Source organism: Lacerta agilis, chromosome 4 (genome assembly GCF_009819535.1).
Source record: "Lacerta agilis isolate rLacAgi1 chromosome 4, rLacAgi1.pri, whole genome shotgun sequence".
NCBI lineage: Eukaryota > Metazoa > Chordata > Lepidosauria > Squamata > Lacertidae > Lacerta > Lacerta agilis.
Genome location: NC_046315.1, coordinates 31,056,926 through 31,071,899, shown reverse-complemented (window position 1 = coordinate 31,071,899; position 14,974 = coordinate 31,056,926). Strand labels below are relative to the sequence as shown.

General features: G+C 41.2%; 1 protein-coding gene across 1 annotated transcript in view; it reads right to left on the bottom strand.

The window, feature by feature from the left end:
* NME7 (NME/NM23 family member 7) overlaps positions 1-14,426 on the bottom strand; it is a 70,290-nt gene extending 55,864 nt beyond the window's left edge. The window contains exon 1 of the mRNA XM_033146589.1: positions 14,276-14,426. Coding sequence (XP_033002480.1) covers positions 14,276-14,278 — 3 coding nt within the window. The 5' untranslated portion in view covers positions 14,279-14,426. The remainder of the gene's footprint in view (positions 1-14,275) is intronic.
* Between the last annotated feature and the right edge of the window lie 548 nt (positions 14,427-14,974).

The following is a 14,974-nucleotide window of genomic DNA, read 5'->3' as shown; positions in this document are numbered from 1 at the left end:
TTAGCCTTGTCGTACCAAAGGTATGCATGCCAACCGAACATATTATCATACCCTTCCAAGTCCAATACATCAACATTTTCTAGTCTGAACCAGTCCTTTAACCAGCAAAAGGCCGCTGCTTCGAAGTATAGTCTTAAGTCCGGCAGGGCAAAGCCTCCTCTCTCTTTAGAGTCTGTTAAAATCTTAAATTTAATTCTTGGCTTTTTGCCCTGCCATATGAACTTTGATAAGTCCTTTTGCCATTTCTTAAAACAATCCAATTTGTCCAGAATTGGTATGGCTTGGAATAAAAACAGCATCCTTGGTAGGACATTCATTTTTATCACGGCAATTCTTCCCATTAACGACAATTTCAGTCTTGTCCATATTTCCATGTCTTTCTTTATTTCCATCCACAGTTTTTCGTAGTTGTCCTTATACAGGTTCAAATTCTTGGTTGTGAGGTTGATACCTAGATATTTTACTGTTTTAACAAAATTGAGGCCAGTGCCTTCCTGTATTCTTTGAATTTGTTCTGCACTCATATTTTTTCCTAAAACTTTGGTTTTCTGCTTGTTTAACTTGAAACCAGCTACAAGTCCAAATTGTTCGATTATTCCCAAAGCTCTGGGGACACTGCTTTCCGGTTCTTGCAGGGATAACATCAAATCGTCTGCGAAGGCGCGTAGTTTGTATTCCTTCTCTCCCACACGAATTCCTTTTATCTGTTTGTCCTTTCGTATCATATTTAGGAGGACTTCCAGGACCGTAATGAAAAGTAAAGGGGAGATAGGGCACCCTTGTCTTGTTCCCTTTTCAACTTCAAACTCCTCCGATATCACACTGTTTACTATTACTTTAGCTCTTTGCTCTGTATAGATGGCATTGATGCCATTCAAAAATTTTTGACCAACTCCCATCCTTTCCAAATTCTTTTTCATGAATGTCCAAGAAACTTTATCAAATGCTTTCTCTGCATCAACAAACAATAGTGCCGCATCTGTATTTATGTTTCTCTCCAGTTTTTCTAAAATGTCCACAATAATTCTCGTATTATTACTAATTTGTCTTCCTGGCAAGAAACCTGCTTGGTCTCTATGTATATAATCTTTCAACACTCTTTTCAATCTTGTAGCCAATATATTTGCAAAAATTTTGTAATCCACATTCAAAAGGGATATTGGGCGATAATTTTTCATTTGAGTCTTATCAGTATCTGGTTTTGGAATCAGTGTGATAAAGGCTTCCTTCCACGTCTCTGGTGCCCTATCTCCTTCTAGTATCTTGTTGCATACTTCTCTTAGTGGCTGCGATAGCCAGTCTTTCAATGTCTTGTAATATTTTGCTGTTAAACCGTCCGGTCCTGGAGCCTTCCCCAATTGCATATTATTTATCGCATCTTCTATCTCCTGTGTCGTTATTGGGTGGTTGAGAGTAACTAGTTTTTCCTCTGGGACCTTTTGCAATCCATTCTTTTCCAGAAATCGGTCAATTTCTGCTTCATCTATCTTCTCCTCCTTGTACAGTTGCTTGTAAAATCTTTGAAAACACCATCTGATTTCCTCAGGTTTCTCCACGTTTTTTCCGTTTACTACCAAGGTATTGATGACATTTGCCTTTTGTCTTTTCTTCAATTGCCAAGCTAGTAATTTTCCACATTTATTAGCCGATTCAAATGTTCTTTGCTTCATCATTTTCACTTTCCATTCGATGTCCTGATTCATTATGTTGGCGTATTGGGATTGCAAGTATTTAATTTCTTTTTGGATTTTGACACATCTGGGATGTCCTCTTAATTCTTTTTCCTTTTCTTTGATTGATTTCAACAAAAGATTACATAAATTAATCAGGGAAAAGTCTATAAATGGCTAGCAATTATAATGACTATATTCTACTATATATGTCCCTGGATACCAGTTGCTGGAGATCATGAATGGGAGAGTCTTATTGTGCTTATGTCCTGATTGTTGGCTTCACCTTTGGTTGGCTACTGTGAGAACAGAAGACTGGGCTACACATGGGACCTCATTCTCATCGAGGGGGGCTCTTCTAATGTTCTTATGCAGCCATTTTCAAGAGTGTACCTTGGTTTAGCTAATGACAGATACATTATTTTCTCTCTTCTCTCTCTGCCCAAGCTCAAAGTACAATGATTCTTTTCTTTCTTTTCTTTCTCTCTCTCTCTCTCCCCCCTCTTCACACACACACACACACACACACACACACAGCCTTGCAGCCCAGGTCCCAGAAACCACTCTTTGCTCAGAGAGGAATGTCATATTGTAGAACATTTCCAGCCATGCAGAAAGCTTAGGGTTATTTGGTTTAAATCCTTGGCACTCCCCTGCCCAGCCATTCCCAGCAATCAAGGTGACAATACTCCCAACAACCCTGATTTGCAAACCTTGACCTTCTCCCCACCAATAAATGGAGATTAGTCAAAACCTGCCATTTAAACCATCAGCATTCCATAAGAGCTGATGGCATTCAAAGAAGCAGTCCTATGCTATTCATTTCCCGGTGAAGCAGAAGAAAACATTTGCCACCCCTTTTGTGACTCAGCCTGCTTTCCCCAGCTCAGAATCTGCTTCCATACTTTGCCTGTACTGAAAAAGAGGCAACAAGTCATCATTATCACCCCAGACTGCAGAATCCTACATGAAAGAGCATGGAAAATTCTTCTTCCTTACTGCTGTTTATCCAACTCAGGTTGAGGCATAGCAGCAACCAGAGAAGCTTTTGTTGCCCTTGTCAACACTCTATTCTAATGGCAATTTCCACAGATGCCAATCACTCACCTGTCATTCTGCCAAAGGTCTCTCCCCCCCACACACACACACACCGTTTCTTTTATGCTACCTACATGCTATTTGAGGATTTAAAGGTTTTATATTATGTATTCCCATCCCAGGAAGGCTACTGCTTCCTGAAAAAGTATATGTCACAGAGACCTGTACCCTATATTTTTGTTAAAGAGGGCTTTGTAAATATTATAATCAGGCAGGATGAATTAATTCAAATTGCAGAAAGTAAATTAGACAGCATTGCCAGAGTCATTTTCCTATTATGGAATCATTTCCAAGACAATGAAAGGCATAAACTTTTGAGAAGAAATCATCATTAACTTCAGTAATAGAAAGGAAGAAGCCAAGCTCCTCAAATGACCCTGAACATCAAACACCAATAGAGAAACATTAAAGTAATTACCTAGCCACATTATTTACCTTCACACTGACCTTGGTTTAATGTTTTTTTAGTGTAAATTTTATTTACACTATATATGACCAATTGCACATAAAAAACATAATCCTTTATGCCTCCTGTAAAGCTGCAAAGAGAAGTAAACTTGGTTGTTTAGCAACTTGTATTTCAGGTCACTGCCTCACCCAGAGGAGCAGGAAAACCACTGTGCATATCAATTCATTTAAATATCTGCTAATGGTAAATTGCTTGTTTCTATAAAAGAGGCTGAGTGAGTAAAGAAAATAAAGCAGGTGGAAAAGAAAACCAAACATCCTGGTTAAGAGCAGGGCTTCAGCTCCTTGGGAAGCACATGCACACAGCCTTTCCCACGTCTGACACATCGAAGTCAGTTTACTCAGAAGAAATGTCCACCAAGTTTAATGGGGCTTACGCCCAGGTATACGAGTATAGCATTACAGCTTAAATGTTGCTTTAAAAGGGAAAAGAAAACTGAATGGATCAATATCATCATATTTAGATTATGATTTAGATTAAGATTGCTTTGGAGCCATAAAGATCCTCAAAGGAGCTTACAATAAAGTAATCATAAAACATCATTAAACATTCATCTGTAATACAAAGTACACAAAATGTTGGCAGAAATTCATCTCCTGTTAAACCAGAGCCAATCCTGCATCTCAAAAAGTCTGGCAGAATTTTTTTTAAAGACGTTTTTAAAGGATCCATAAAGATCACAATGGAATGGTGAATTTCCCTCAGCAGAACACTCCACAAAGCAATACACCAGTGCCACAAAAGCTCTATTTACAGATACTTCAGATGGCAGTACCACCTGAAGCAACATCTCTCTGGCAGATTTTAATTCCCTTAATTATTACTTATTTATATCCCACTTTTCTGCATTAAAATTGCACTCAAAGTGGCATACAATAAAACTGATGATACCATTCCCCAAATGATCTTGCACAACAGTTCATGCAGAGGTTTAAAAGCATGGAAAACAAGAAGGAACCCGGCAGAACTGCAAAGGAAAGTTTCCACAGGGAAGACCAATTATCTTCCAGCACCATCTCCTGACTGATACCAGCCAGGTAGGATTAGAACTGCTGTAAAATAGTGCCTTCACTAATGTATGCAGGTGATCCAGAAGGATACCAAAGCAAATAGTCTCAAAGCCACGGAGAGATCCAAGAGGACCAACAGTGCAGGTAAACCACCAAAGGAAAATTTGCAGCCTTTAAATTGCAACCTTGGCTTGAAGCTGGCTTGAAATAAATTTACATAAGAAGAGCTCTCATGGATCAGACCAAAAGCCCATCCAGCATCGTGTTCTCACAGTAGCAAGCAAGCTATCTATGGGAAAGGGGCAAGCAGGACATGAATGCACATTAGACAACCCATTTCATAAGTCACTGCCTTTAGCCAATAAGCCACCAGCCATAGGACCACACACACTGGGCAAAAGCAAAACAGGGGCACAATATTCCATCACAAGAATACCAAGAGTTCTTACAGCAGTGGTCTGACAATTGCTACTTTAAGGAGATATGTATTACTCCTTCCCCTCAAATACGTTTTGATAATTAGGAGTACCCAACTCAATTATCTCCTCCAGTATACAGCCATGATGGACATTAACCCCAACTGTTTTGTTCACATACTTAGGTGTCAACAACTGAAGCTTTCCTCATACAACAGGACAAACAGCTCTGCTCAAGCTGTATCCAATGTAGCATCTATTTTGGTTTAGAAGTAAGCTGATTGATCCAAAAGTATTCTGGAGAACTGTCATGGCATGCATTCAAAGGCCCGAGTAATCCAAGAGAATGGGGACCAAGTTAAAGCATAGAACCAAAGAACTGCAGAGTTGGAAGGAGTCCTGAGGATCATCTAGTCCAACCCCCTGCGATGCAGGAATCTCAACTAAAGCATGCATGACAGATGACTATCCAACCTCTGCTTAAACACTCAGTGGGGATTCACCTGTGGAATGGAGTTACGCTGTGCAGGAAGGATCATTTCCCAAATAATTAGCTTCTAAGGAAAAAAAATAGGCTGCCATTTTATAGAGAGATTTGGAAGACAAAAAAGCATTTGTACAAACTGTTACCAAGATCAATAAAGAAAGGAAACAAGATTGTGCCAATTTAAGCTGTATTAGTAAAATGCCAAAGCACTGCATGGGGTTAAGCCTTCCTCTGCTATTCCATAATAAAATGTTCAGAACTATAGAAACACTGCATTCGGCTTCTTTTGCACTTTAGTGAAAGGAAAGGCTAATGAACGATATTGGAAAGCAAAGCACCAATACTTCTCAGGTTATGTTCCCAGCTTTTTTCTTTACATGCTGTGTAATTGTGGGCAAAATAGCTCAACCACCTACATGCCTCAATAATCCCCAAATTAAAGCGATGGAATTAGATTTATCAAAAACGTATAAGACAAAGCAAAGTATGTATAATGTGGTAAAGTGAAACTCTTGGGGTGTGGTTCCCTTCAGTGCTACTTTACTTAATGACTATATAAGCAGTAGCTTTGAGGGCATCAGAGAAATTAAATAAAGAGGACCATGGTGTTACATTTAAGCATACCTGCAGAAAGTGAGTAGCACAGATTTACAGAACAAGGAAAAACTCTGTGAAATGTGAGCATCTTGAAATGTGGCTTGGGCCCAGTGTACCTTCAGGAGAGCCTTTGCCCATATGACGATTTTTTTATCTTCTAGAAAAAGAGGCTCTGGGGAAACAAACCAATAGGAGCAGAGGATAAAGCATGTTTAATTCTGTATGGAGCCATTCAGTGTAGAATCTCGTTCAGTGCTATTTCAGCTAATGAAGAGTACACTGTGATAATCAATTCACAGAACTCCCCATGAGGCCCAGATAAACTCTTCACTGTTGGATTTCAGGTGAAATGTGAAAACCTTCTTTATTCAGACTAGTACTAATTAGAGCTTCTCAGCAATTTCTATAGTCCAGAGCAGGGGTCAGCAAACTTTTTCAGCAGGGGGCTGGTCCACTGTCCCTCAGACCTTGTGGGGGGCCAGACTATATTTTGAAAAAAAAAAAAAATGAATGAATTCCTATGCCCCACAAATAACCCAGAGATGCATTTTAAATAAAAGCACATGTTCTACTCATGTAAAAACACCAGGCAATACCCACAAATAACCCAGAGATGCATTTTAAATAAAAGGACACATTCTACTCATGTAAAAAACACACTATTCCCAGACCATCCGCGGGCCGGATTTACAAGGCGATTGGGCTGCATCTGGCCACTGGGCCTTAGTTTTGGGACCCCTGATCCAGAGGATAAATTAGATGGAATGCAGAAATTCAGGACCTGGTCTATTGTTACACTACATTGACGTTAACACTATTTCATTCACTGGGGAGATTTTTTTTTTTTAATCCCTCCAGCCATTTATTTATTCTGCATAAATAAGTAACCTAAAAGGCATTTTTTAGACCAAAGGGCTAAGCCACATATGTGGAAATATTTTATTTCAGAGAGACAAAAGGTGACTCTCTTGCTCAGTTTCTGTATATATTAACTGAAGGATACCATATTCACCTAGTTCGGTCAGTGGCAGAGCACCTGCCTCGCATGCAGGGTTCAAATCCTGGTAATGCTGGGGAGAAACTGCCTGAAATCTGAGGAGAGCCACAGCCATTCAATGGAAACTGAACTAATGGACAAATTGTCTGACTCAGCTTCCGAAGCTCTCCTCAACCCAGTTTTTGGGCAGAATGATTGTGGAACTGGTATCCTACTGGAAACAGTTATGGATGCATAGTTCCATGCCTTGTCTCTGGCAGAGGAGAGATGAATCTCTGACAGATAAAAGATGCCAGCCCACACAGGCATAAGCAGCACTATGTGGTGTGAATATGGGATTACTGCTGTTTGGCAAGGCCACGTCTCTTCACAAGCTGTGCCAGCCAAATAAAAGAGCATTGCAAACCACAGATGACAAATTACACAAGTGTGTCTGAGAATCACACAGTCTTGCAATTAAAACCAAGTAGGTTGTACTAAAATTGGCCCCTCTGCTCTCACTGAATATAGAACAAGTTCTAAATGTTACCTTTAATAAGAACAAAGTGCTCCTCAAGACTGCAATACCTGCCCATTTTAATAAGCAGAATTTTCAGAGTGGGGAGAACGAAACTTGATACTAGCAGGACACTATAGGAACATGCAGGCAGGCAGGCAAAATGGGGCTTCCACACAGGGGCAGCAGCCAGTGTTAGAAACTCAGATATATAAGCTAGGCGCCAAATGGCTTCTTAAACCAGGGGTTACAGTTGCAAAAATGGAATGCCTAGTTGCCATTTTGGGGACAGACAGCTTGAAAGCAGTTTTCAATACGACTGGAATGGATAGAATTTTACAGGATGTGTTGTTAAGTGTGTGAAAGCAGTCAAGATCCAAGGATCCCCAGGCATGCACCTCCAGATGGTGGAGACGTCAGGCACCTGGCACCTGGGCATCTTCACTTAGTGGTCACAAGTGGCCGATAGCCAGGAGGAAAATGCACCAGGACACTTGAGTAAGGGGCCCTGTACACAACCTGTACACAACCACAACTGGCCACACACTATTGAAAGCCACTGAAAAATAAAATGAGGAGGCCTCAGTAAGTGCTACAGCAGTTTACTGAAATGAGCCCAGACATTTGTTGAGGCCTTCTCATCATGGTTTTTCCCTACAGAGATTTGGAACCAGAAGTTAGAAATAAAAATGTGTGTTCATTTATGAATATATGGGCACCGGGTCTTTGAAAGGAAATATTCACAAATCACACACTGCACCTTTCAACACCACTCCTCCAATATGCTTAATTTTTCACCATCGTTTCAGTATGTAATTACAAATCAGACTTCTATCCCACCATTCCTTGAACGCACAGAGGGCAACATATGTAGGAATGTACATGAATGAGAGATCTGAACTCAAGTGGCTGAGGTCCAAGCCAGGCACTCTACCCACCACGCTACGTTGCTCTTCTGCATTCCACTTTTCCCGAGTACTTCTAAAACACGTGGACTCTCCTAAAACTGCAGTGAAGGTGAAAGGTGACCTTCAGCCAGCCGATACCGGTGTGCGTTAGCACCAAATAGCTGGAAAGGCGATTCCAAAGAGCACACGTTTAGCATTTACCTTGAACGTTCTGAGAGTATCATGGCCTATTAAAAATTTATTACCTTGCTACACAGAAGGCCAAGAGCTCAGCCAATCCCTTTCTCCTTTGCAGCTGGGAACATTTTGAGCCAGCATGCATTGTGTACTATAGTTTAACCAAATAGTCTCCTGCCAAGGCTGTCATTAAAGTTAAAACGCTTCTTTCACCTCGTGTTGTGTCAAATATTAACCCTTGGGCAATTCAGCCGAATACGGATTTCAGCCAGCGCAGTCGATGTCTGATGGCATACTCATAAATCCTCTATCATAAAGACAGATACCAAGTTAATATTGAACAGGTGTTTGTGTTGTTGTTTTTTTAACTTATCTAATATCTTTAGTAGTGAGTAACATAATGAATTATGAAAATGGAAAGTTTGCGGGGGGGGGGGGACCAAGAGGATTCCAAATGGCAGGCACAGTATAAATTCCTGGAAATAAGTGCACAAGTACAAAATAACAATAAAACCTTATTTATTCAGATCAACTCATAAAATTAGCTTATTACCGGTAATTTCCCATTTAAAATTTTCACTATAAATTTACTTTGTTGCCAAAACATGAAGGGCCATTCTGCATGATTTCTACCACAAGCCCTCTCTCAGTTCAAAAGAACAATGACATTTGTTGTCAGTTGCCTTATAAGCAATCAAGAACAAATGATTCATTTCCATTTCAGATATTCAATGTAACCAGCTGCACTACACAGAACCAGATGTTTTAACATTTCTGCTATAATGTGGTTGCTTGAACAGGGGCTGCATATGGCAGAGATGCATAAACAGACCATGGCATAAGTCTTAGTCACACTTGCAGAGCAGTCCTATACAGTATTGGATTGGCAGAAAATCTCATGTGTTTCAAATAGAGATGACTTTCCTTTTATCAGCTATCTGATCCTTTCATGTCAAGGACTAAATCTGGGGCCTTCTGTCACTGAGAATGACCTGCCGTCCTGCTACTGGGTTTCCACTAGAATCAATAACCATTATAGCAAGCACAGGGGAAATTAGACCACCAGGAAGTAGGTACTTTACCTTTCTGACCTAAACTGGATTTCCAGTCATTTGCTCCCTTTGGTTCCATTGGTATTATCTTTTCCCTTAGTAAAATGGTGCTATTTATTATTCTGAATGGATTAATAGAGGGTTGTCTCATTTAAATTTTAAGTATTTATGAAACAGAGCAATGCTGATCGTGTGGCACTGTTGGGATTTTACGTAGCTGATGCTGGCTAGTGTGATTAGTATCAATCACATGAGATGTCTGAGAAGAGTGTGGGAATGGAAGACTGTCTTATCTCTTCCGTCTGAGCGTGTTATTGTACTGTACTTTCACTTTTGAAGTATGCAACTGCTTGTTCTGCCAGAGCTTGGAGAACACAGACGTGATTATGGATTCTCTGTATATAATGTAAATAAAACGTAGTTTATATCTACGGATGTTTCCTTCTTCTTGCTGTGTGATGCCAGAAGACTTGTGTGCACTTTTCGTAAGAGAAGTGTCGCAGAGAGGCACTCTGGAGTGAAGGGACATGCCATCCCAGAGACGTGCCTACTGGGAGACGCTCAGAGGTACTGGGGGTTTGCCTTCCCCCCCCCCCAGGAGCGTTTGCCAACAGGCACTACTGTTGCCCATGGAACTGTTTGCACAACAGAACTGTTGCTCATGGAATGCTTCTTCCAGAAGTGCATCAGCTAGCACAATTTAAAAGGAATTCCAGCTATCACAGTATGTTTTCCAATGCTCCGAGGATAGGGAATATTTACAAATGGGTCCAACTAATATGGTTCACATGAACAAACTGTAATGGGCAGCAGGCAAACACTCACCCTTTAAAAGAAATGACAGGTTCAAGTTTGTCAGCTAAAGGGCTCCACCTAGTGCTCCATAGAAGTCAGATTATATCAAGTCTCAACTAGGAGAAATTGTATTATTTATTAATTACTGTTAAACTATGGGTAGTGTGTGGACAGGAACAAATACATGAAAGAAACATAGTACACTTTGGCAAATGACAAAAAAAATAATCCCAGGCAAATAACTAATCAAATGTATACTCAAGCAAATTCACACCATTAGTTAAATATTTGAGGCGCCCTAGCCTCTTACTCTTGCAGAGATGCACATGAAGCACGTGAGACCCTGGCTTATTAAAAAAAATGACCAGTGCAGTGCACTGGGCGCATCAGCAGCATGCTCAGTTCAATCTTGATATGGGCATGAGTTTTTGTGACTAACTACAAGTTACCGGAAATTTCTCCACAGTCTATAAATACAAACACTTGGATTGTAGCCACTGTTACTCCTACTCAGAATATAGACCCATCGAAAATACTGTTAATGATTTGCTTAGGTCCATTCATTTCAATGGTTTACTCCAACAATAAATAAGCTAGATATAGCCCTTTATTTCTATCCATACTTCTTTGAAGTCAAACATAATTCTGCTCTTGCTGAACTAGGGACTGTTCTGGAGGCTGCTTACCGGTACATCAGGAAAATTCTACCTGAGATTTTGAGAACATTAAACAATCTCATCAGTTACAGTTAAAGTTATCTTTTAGGAAGAGGTCCAGCTAAGGGAGAAGAGAGCTTGAAGAACAATTACTGCCCACTTCCACATAAATTCATTTTATGCATGATGCAAGTTTAAATTGCACACTCGCTAGCACAGAAGCTGAGCTAAAAATAAAAGCAGACAAAGGGCTAAGACTAAAGAAAGAAGCTAGCTTTCATCTTGCCAAATGACAATCCTCTAAAACTGATATTTTTATTATACAATACAGTATAATCCTACTTTGGAAATTCATCAAATGTATGAAGTATTTTTTAGAAATTATTTTCATCACATCTAATCACAGTTGTCTACAATTAGATGAAAATGTGATGCCTATTTTTAGAACAATAAACAAATAATTACTGTGTTGTAAATCACTCATTATTCTTGCAACAGACTCACAAGAGTTGCAATATATACTCCAATACAATCTCGATAAATTTAATAGGTATTTTTGAGGCACCAATGGTTCACACACAAACATTTTGTTTCATCTAAACAGGAATCTAACCAGTTAAATAGGAAAGTGGTTTTGTACCACTTACCTTTCATTTAATAATAATAATAATAATAATAATAATAATTTTATTTATACCCCGCCCTTCCCAGCCAGAAAACCGGGCTCAGGGCGGCTAACATCAATTAAAATCACAGCAAGAAACATAAAAACGATCAATTTAAAATAACAGATTAAAATACAAATTTAAAAATTCAATTAAAACTGCAGGTCTCAATTTCAAAATAACGCACCAATAAAAGATGAAGCATAAATATTAAACAGAAACCAACCCAAAGGCCAGGTGGAACAGCTCCGTCTTGCAGGCCCTGCGGAAAGATGGCAAATCCCGCAGGGCCCTGGTCTCTTGTGATAGGCTGTTCCACCAAGTCGGGGCCAATATTGAGAAGGCCCTGGCCCTAGTTGAGGCCAACCTAACATCTTTGTTACTCGGGACCTCCAAAAGATTATTATTTGAGGACCTTAAGGTCCAACATGGGACATACCAGGAGAGGCGGTCCCTTAAATACGAGGGTCCTAAACCGCATAGGGCTTTAAAGGTCAAAACCAGCACCTTAAACCTGATCCTGTACTCCACCGAGAGCCAGTGCAGCTGGTAAAGCACTGGATGAATGTGGTCCCGCGGCAAAGACCCGGTAAGGAGCCTCGCTGCGGCATTCTGCACCCGCTGGAGTTTCTGGGTCAGTTTTAGGGGCAGCCCCGCGTAGAGCGAGTTACAATAATCAAGTCTGGAGGTGACCGTCGCATGGATCACTGTGGCCAGATCAGGGCGAGAGAGGTAGGGGGCCAACTGCTTAATACGGCGGAGATGGAAAAATGCCACCTTTGCTGTGGTTGCAACCTGTGCCTCCATAGAAAGAGAGGCATCAAAGGTTACGCCCAAACTCTTGACAGAAGGCGCTGGCACTAGTTGGGCCCCCTATATTATAGCACCAATTTTATAGACCACAATGCTTATATACAACAGTACCCTGAAAATTTGCTACTACAACATAATACCCATTCCCTGATCCCCATTTAATATCTACAGTATTCAAGATAGGGCCAGCCCACCCATGAAACAAGGTGAGGCAACTACTTCAGGTGGCAGGAGCCATTAGGGCAGCAGGTTCCAATGTTGATCTTTCTTCCCCCACACCTTGTTCCTGATGTAGATCTTCCTCACCCTTCTTCCCTGGAGCCATCTTGGGGTCAAACTCAGGTGCCAAAATGTCTTGGGCTGGCATTAGTTCAGGATACACTGTATATATAATATTTAAAGTACCGGTAACCGTTTGATATATAACTGGAGTGAATCTGGTCAGCAGACTGGATCCTAATCTTCCACATCCACCCCATGGGCCAAGTTTGACAGGTAGACAGTCGTTATCTAATGGCACATGACTCATTTTCGCCTGCACAGATGATCCAATTTTCATCAGGGATTGTACAGCACTAACAAACAAAGCTTTCCCCCTACCCAGGACAGAAGCTTTAATAGAAGGGAAATGTTTGGGATGGATTAGTGTGGCACACAAAAAGACCCAGTCTGTGTTGAATTAAATTTATTCAAAGAAGAGGGAACTGAGAGACAATAATGGGTTCCAGTTTTCCTTCAATCTATGTCTCATATTGATGGGGCCCTGGTCCTGTCTGAAAGGTACAGAAAGTCTGCATCCCTACTATTATGTATCAGATTGTCAGGCAGAGTACATCACTGTTCTATGTTTCACTTTTCTTTCTTCACCCTTCATGGACCAACTCTGACATCTGGGCACCATCACATCTGACATCATTATGATGTAGGAGACAACTTCAAAGTTGAGCAACATGATGGAAGAGGTGTTTCTAGGACCAACGTAAAACTCAAACTCCCTTGTTTTGCTATTGCCAGCAAGATTAATGTTGTTAATGTAATCTTATTATACTTATTGCACTGAAATGGGTTTTTTAATGTTGTTACACTTGCTATTATGTTGTTTTATTATGCCTTATGGCATTGTTCTTGTGATTGTTGATTTTGAGAAATGTTACTGTTTCCTTTGTTGTAAACTGTTTTGAGTGTGATTTTTTGTGTGGAAGGGAATCGCTGTATCCACTGACCAGCAGTCACAGCAAGCCCCTTTTAAGTCCATAAGCTGGCATAGTTCAGATCTAATTATCTGTTGCTGGGGCTTCAAATGTTCTTTCTTGAAGTTTGTCCTCTTCAGTGTTGAAGCACACATGTCCCTTAAGTGTTTCCCCTTTGTCTTTGTTTTATTACATTTGCAATATTATAGTATCCTTGTATCTTTATATAAAAAAAACAGGCAAAGATGAAGAACTTGTGGCTGTTCAGACATTGCTGGGCTACACAATTCCCATAACCCCTGACCACGCAGGCTGGAGCTAATGACAGTTGGGAGTCCAACACCACGTGGAGGACCACAGGATCCTTCTCCACCGGTGGTACAGTGGTTAAACTGTCAGGCTAGGAACAAGAAGGGCCAAGTTCGGAACACTACTCAGCCATGGTCTTCCCTGGGTGGCCTTGGGCCTGTCACTCATCCCCAGCCTAGCTTACCTTGCAGGGCTGCTGTAAGGATAAAATGAGGGAGAAGAGTAACAGAGACCACTGCCTTGAGCTCCTCAGAAGAAAGGCAGGATGTAAATAAATGTAATCAATGACGTCACAAAACACGTCGTCGTCCCCCCTAAAAAAAATCACCCCCACTGAGGAGCTATTAAGCGTCATCTCTTCGCTAACCTACCATCCCTCAATGGGAGTCACTGCAGAGGCATTATATACACACACACGACGACGACTAGCTAATGCATCATTCCAACCCCCGCCCCACCCCGGAACTCACCATGGTACAGTCCTCGCCTGCCCTTCACGCTCCTCTGCCTCAGCCCAAGCAACACTAGCTCCCTCAAACAACAAAACGGCCCAACTCCGCCAGCCCGCCAACCCAAAACCGCTTCTTAGCAACCGAAGCCACTCCTCCTTTCTGGCGCTCGCATAGGACGCGGTGGCAGAAAATAAACTTCCGTTGAAAGCGGAAAACCGCCATTGGCGGTGACTCACGATTGGCTCAGAGTAAGCGCCGCTCTAGGCCTTGACTCTCTCCCCCCCCCCACCATTGAATGGAAGCATAAGGAGCGCAACATAAACGGACGTCATCTCTGTGAAGTTGTGCGGAAGAGTAGAGTTAAGAAATGCAGAGTAAACAAATGCGCACTTCTCTCGCGGTCATGCCTCATAAATTCTTTTTGAAGCTCCCGCTTCACCTTCCTATACCAAGTGACAGCTGCCCATGGGGGAGGGGGTTAGAGAAATGTGGAATAGAATCATATAGCTGGAAGGGATCCTTAGGGTCATCTAGTCCAGCCCTCTGCAATGCAGGCATCTCAACATGCGGTGGCCCATCCAATTTGAAACCATACCGGACCCTGCTTAGCTTTGCATATGGATCTGAAGTTTTATTGTTGCCTTTCTGCCAAGGAAATAAGTATTTTATTTTATTTTATTTTATTGATTGGCAGGGGAGAGAGATGTCACTCAAATC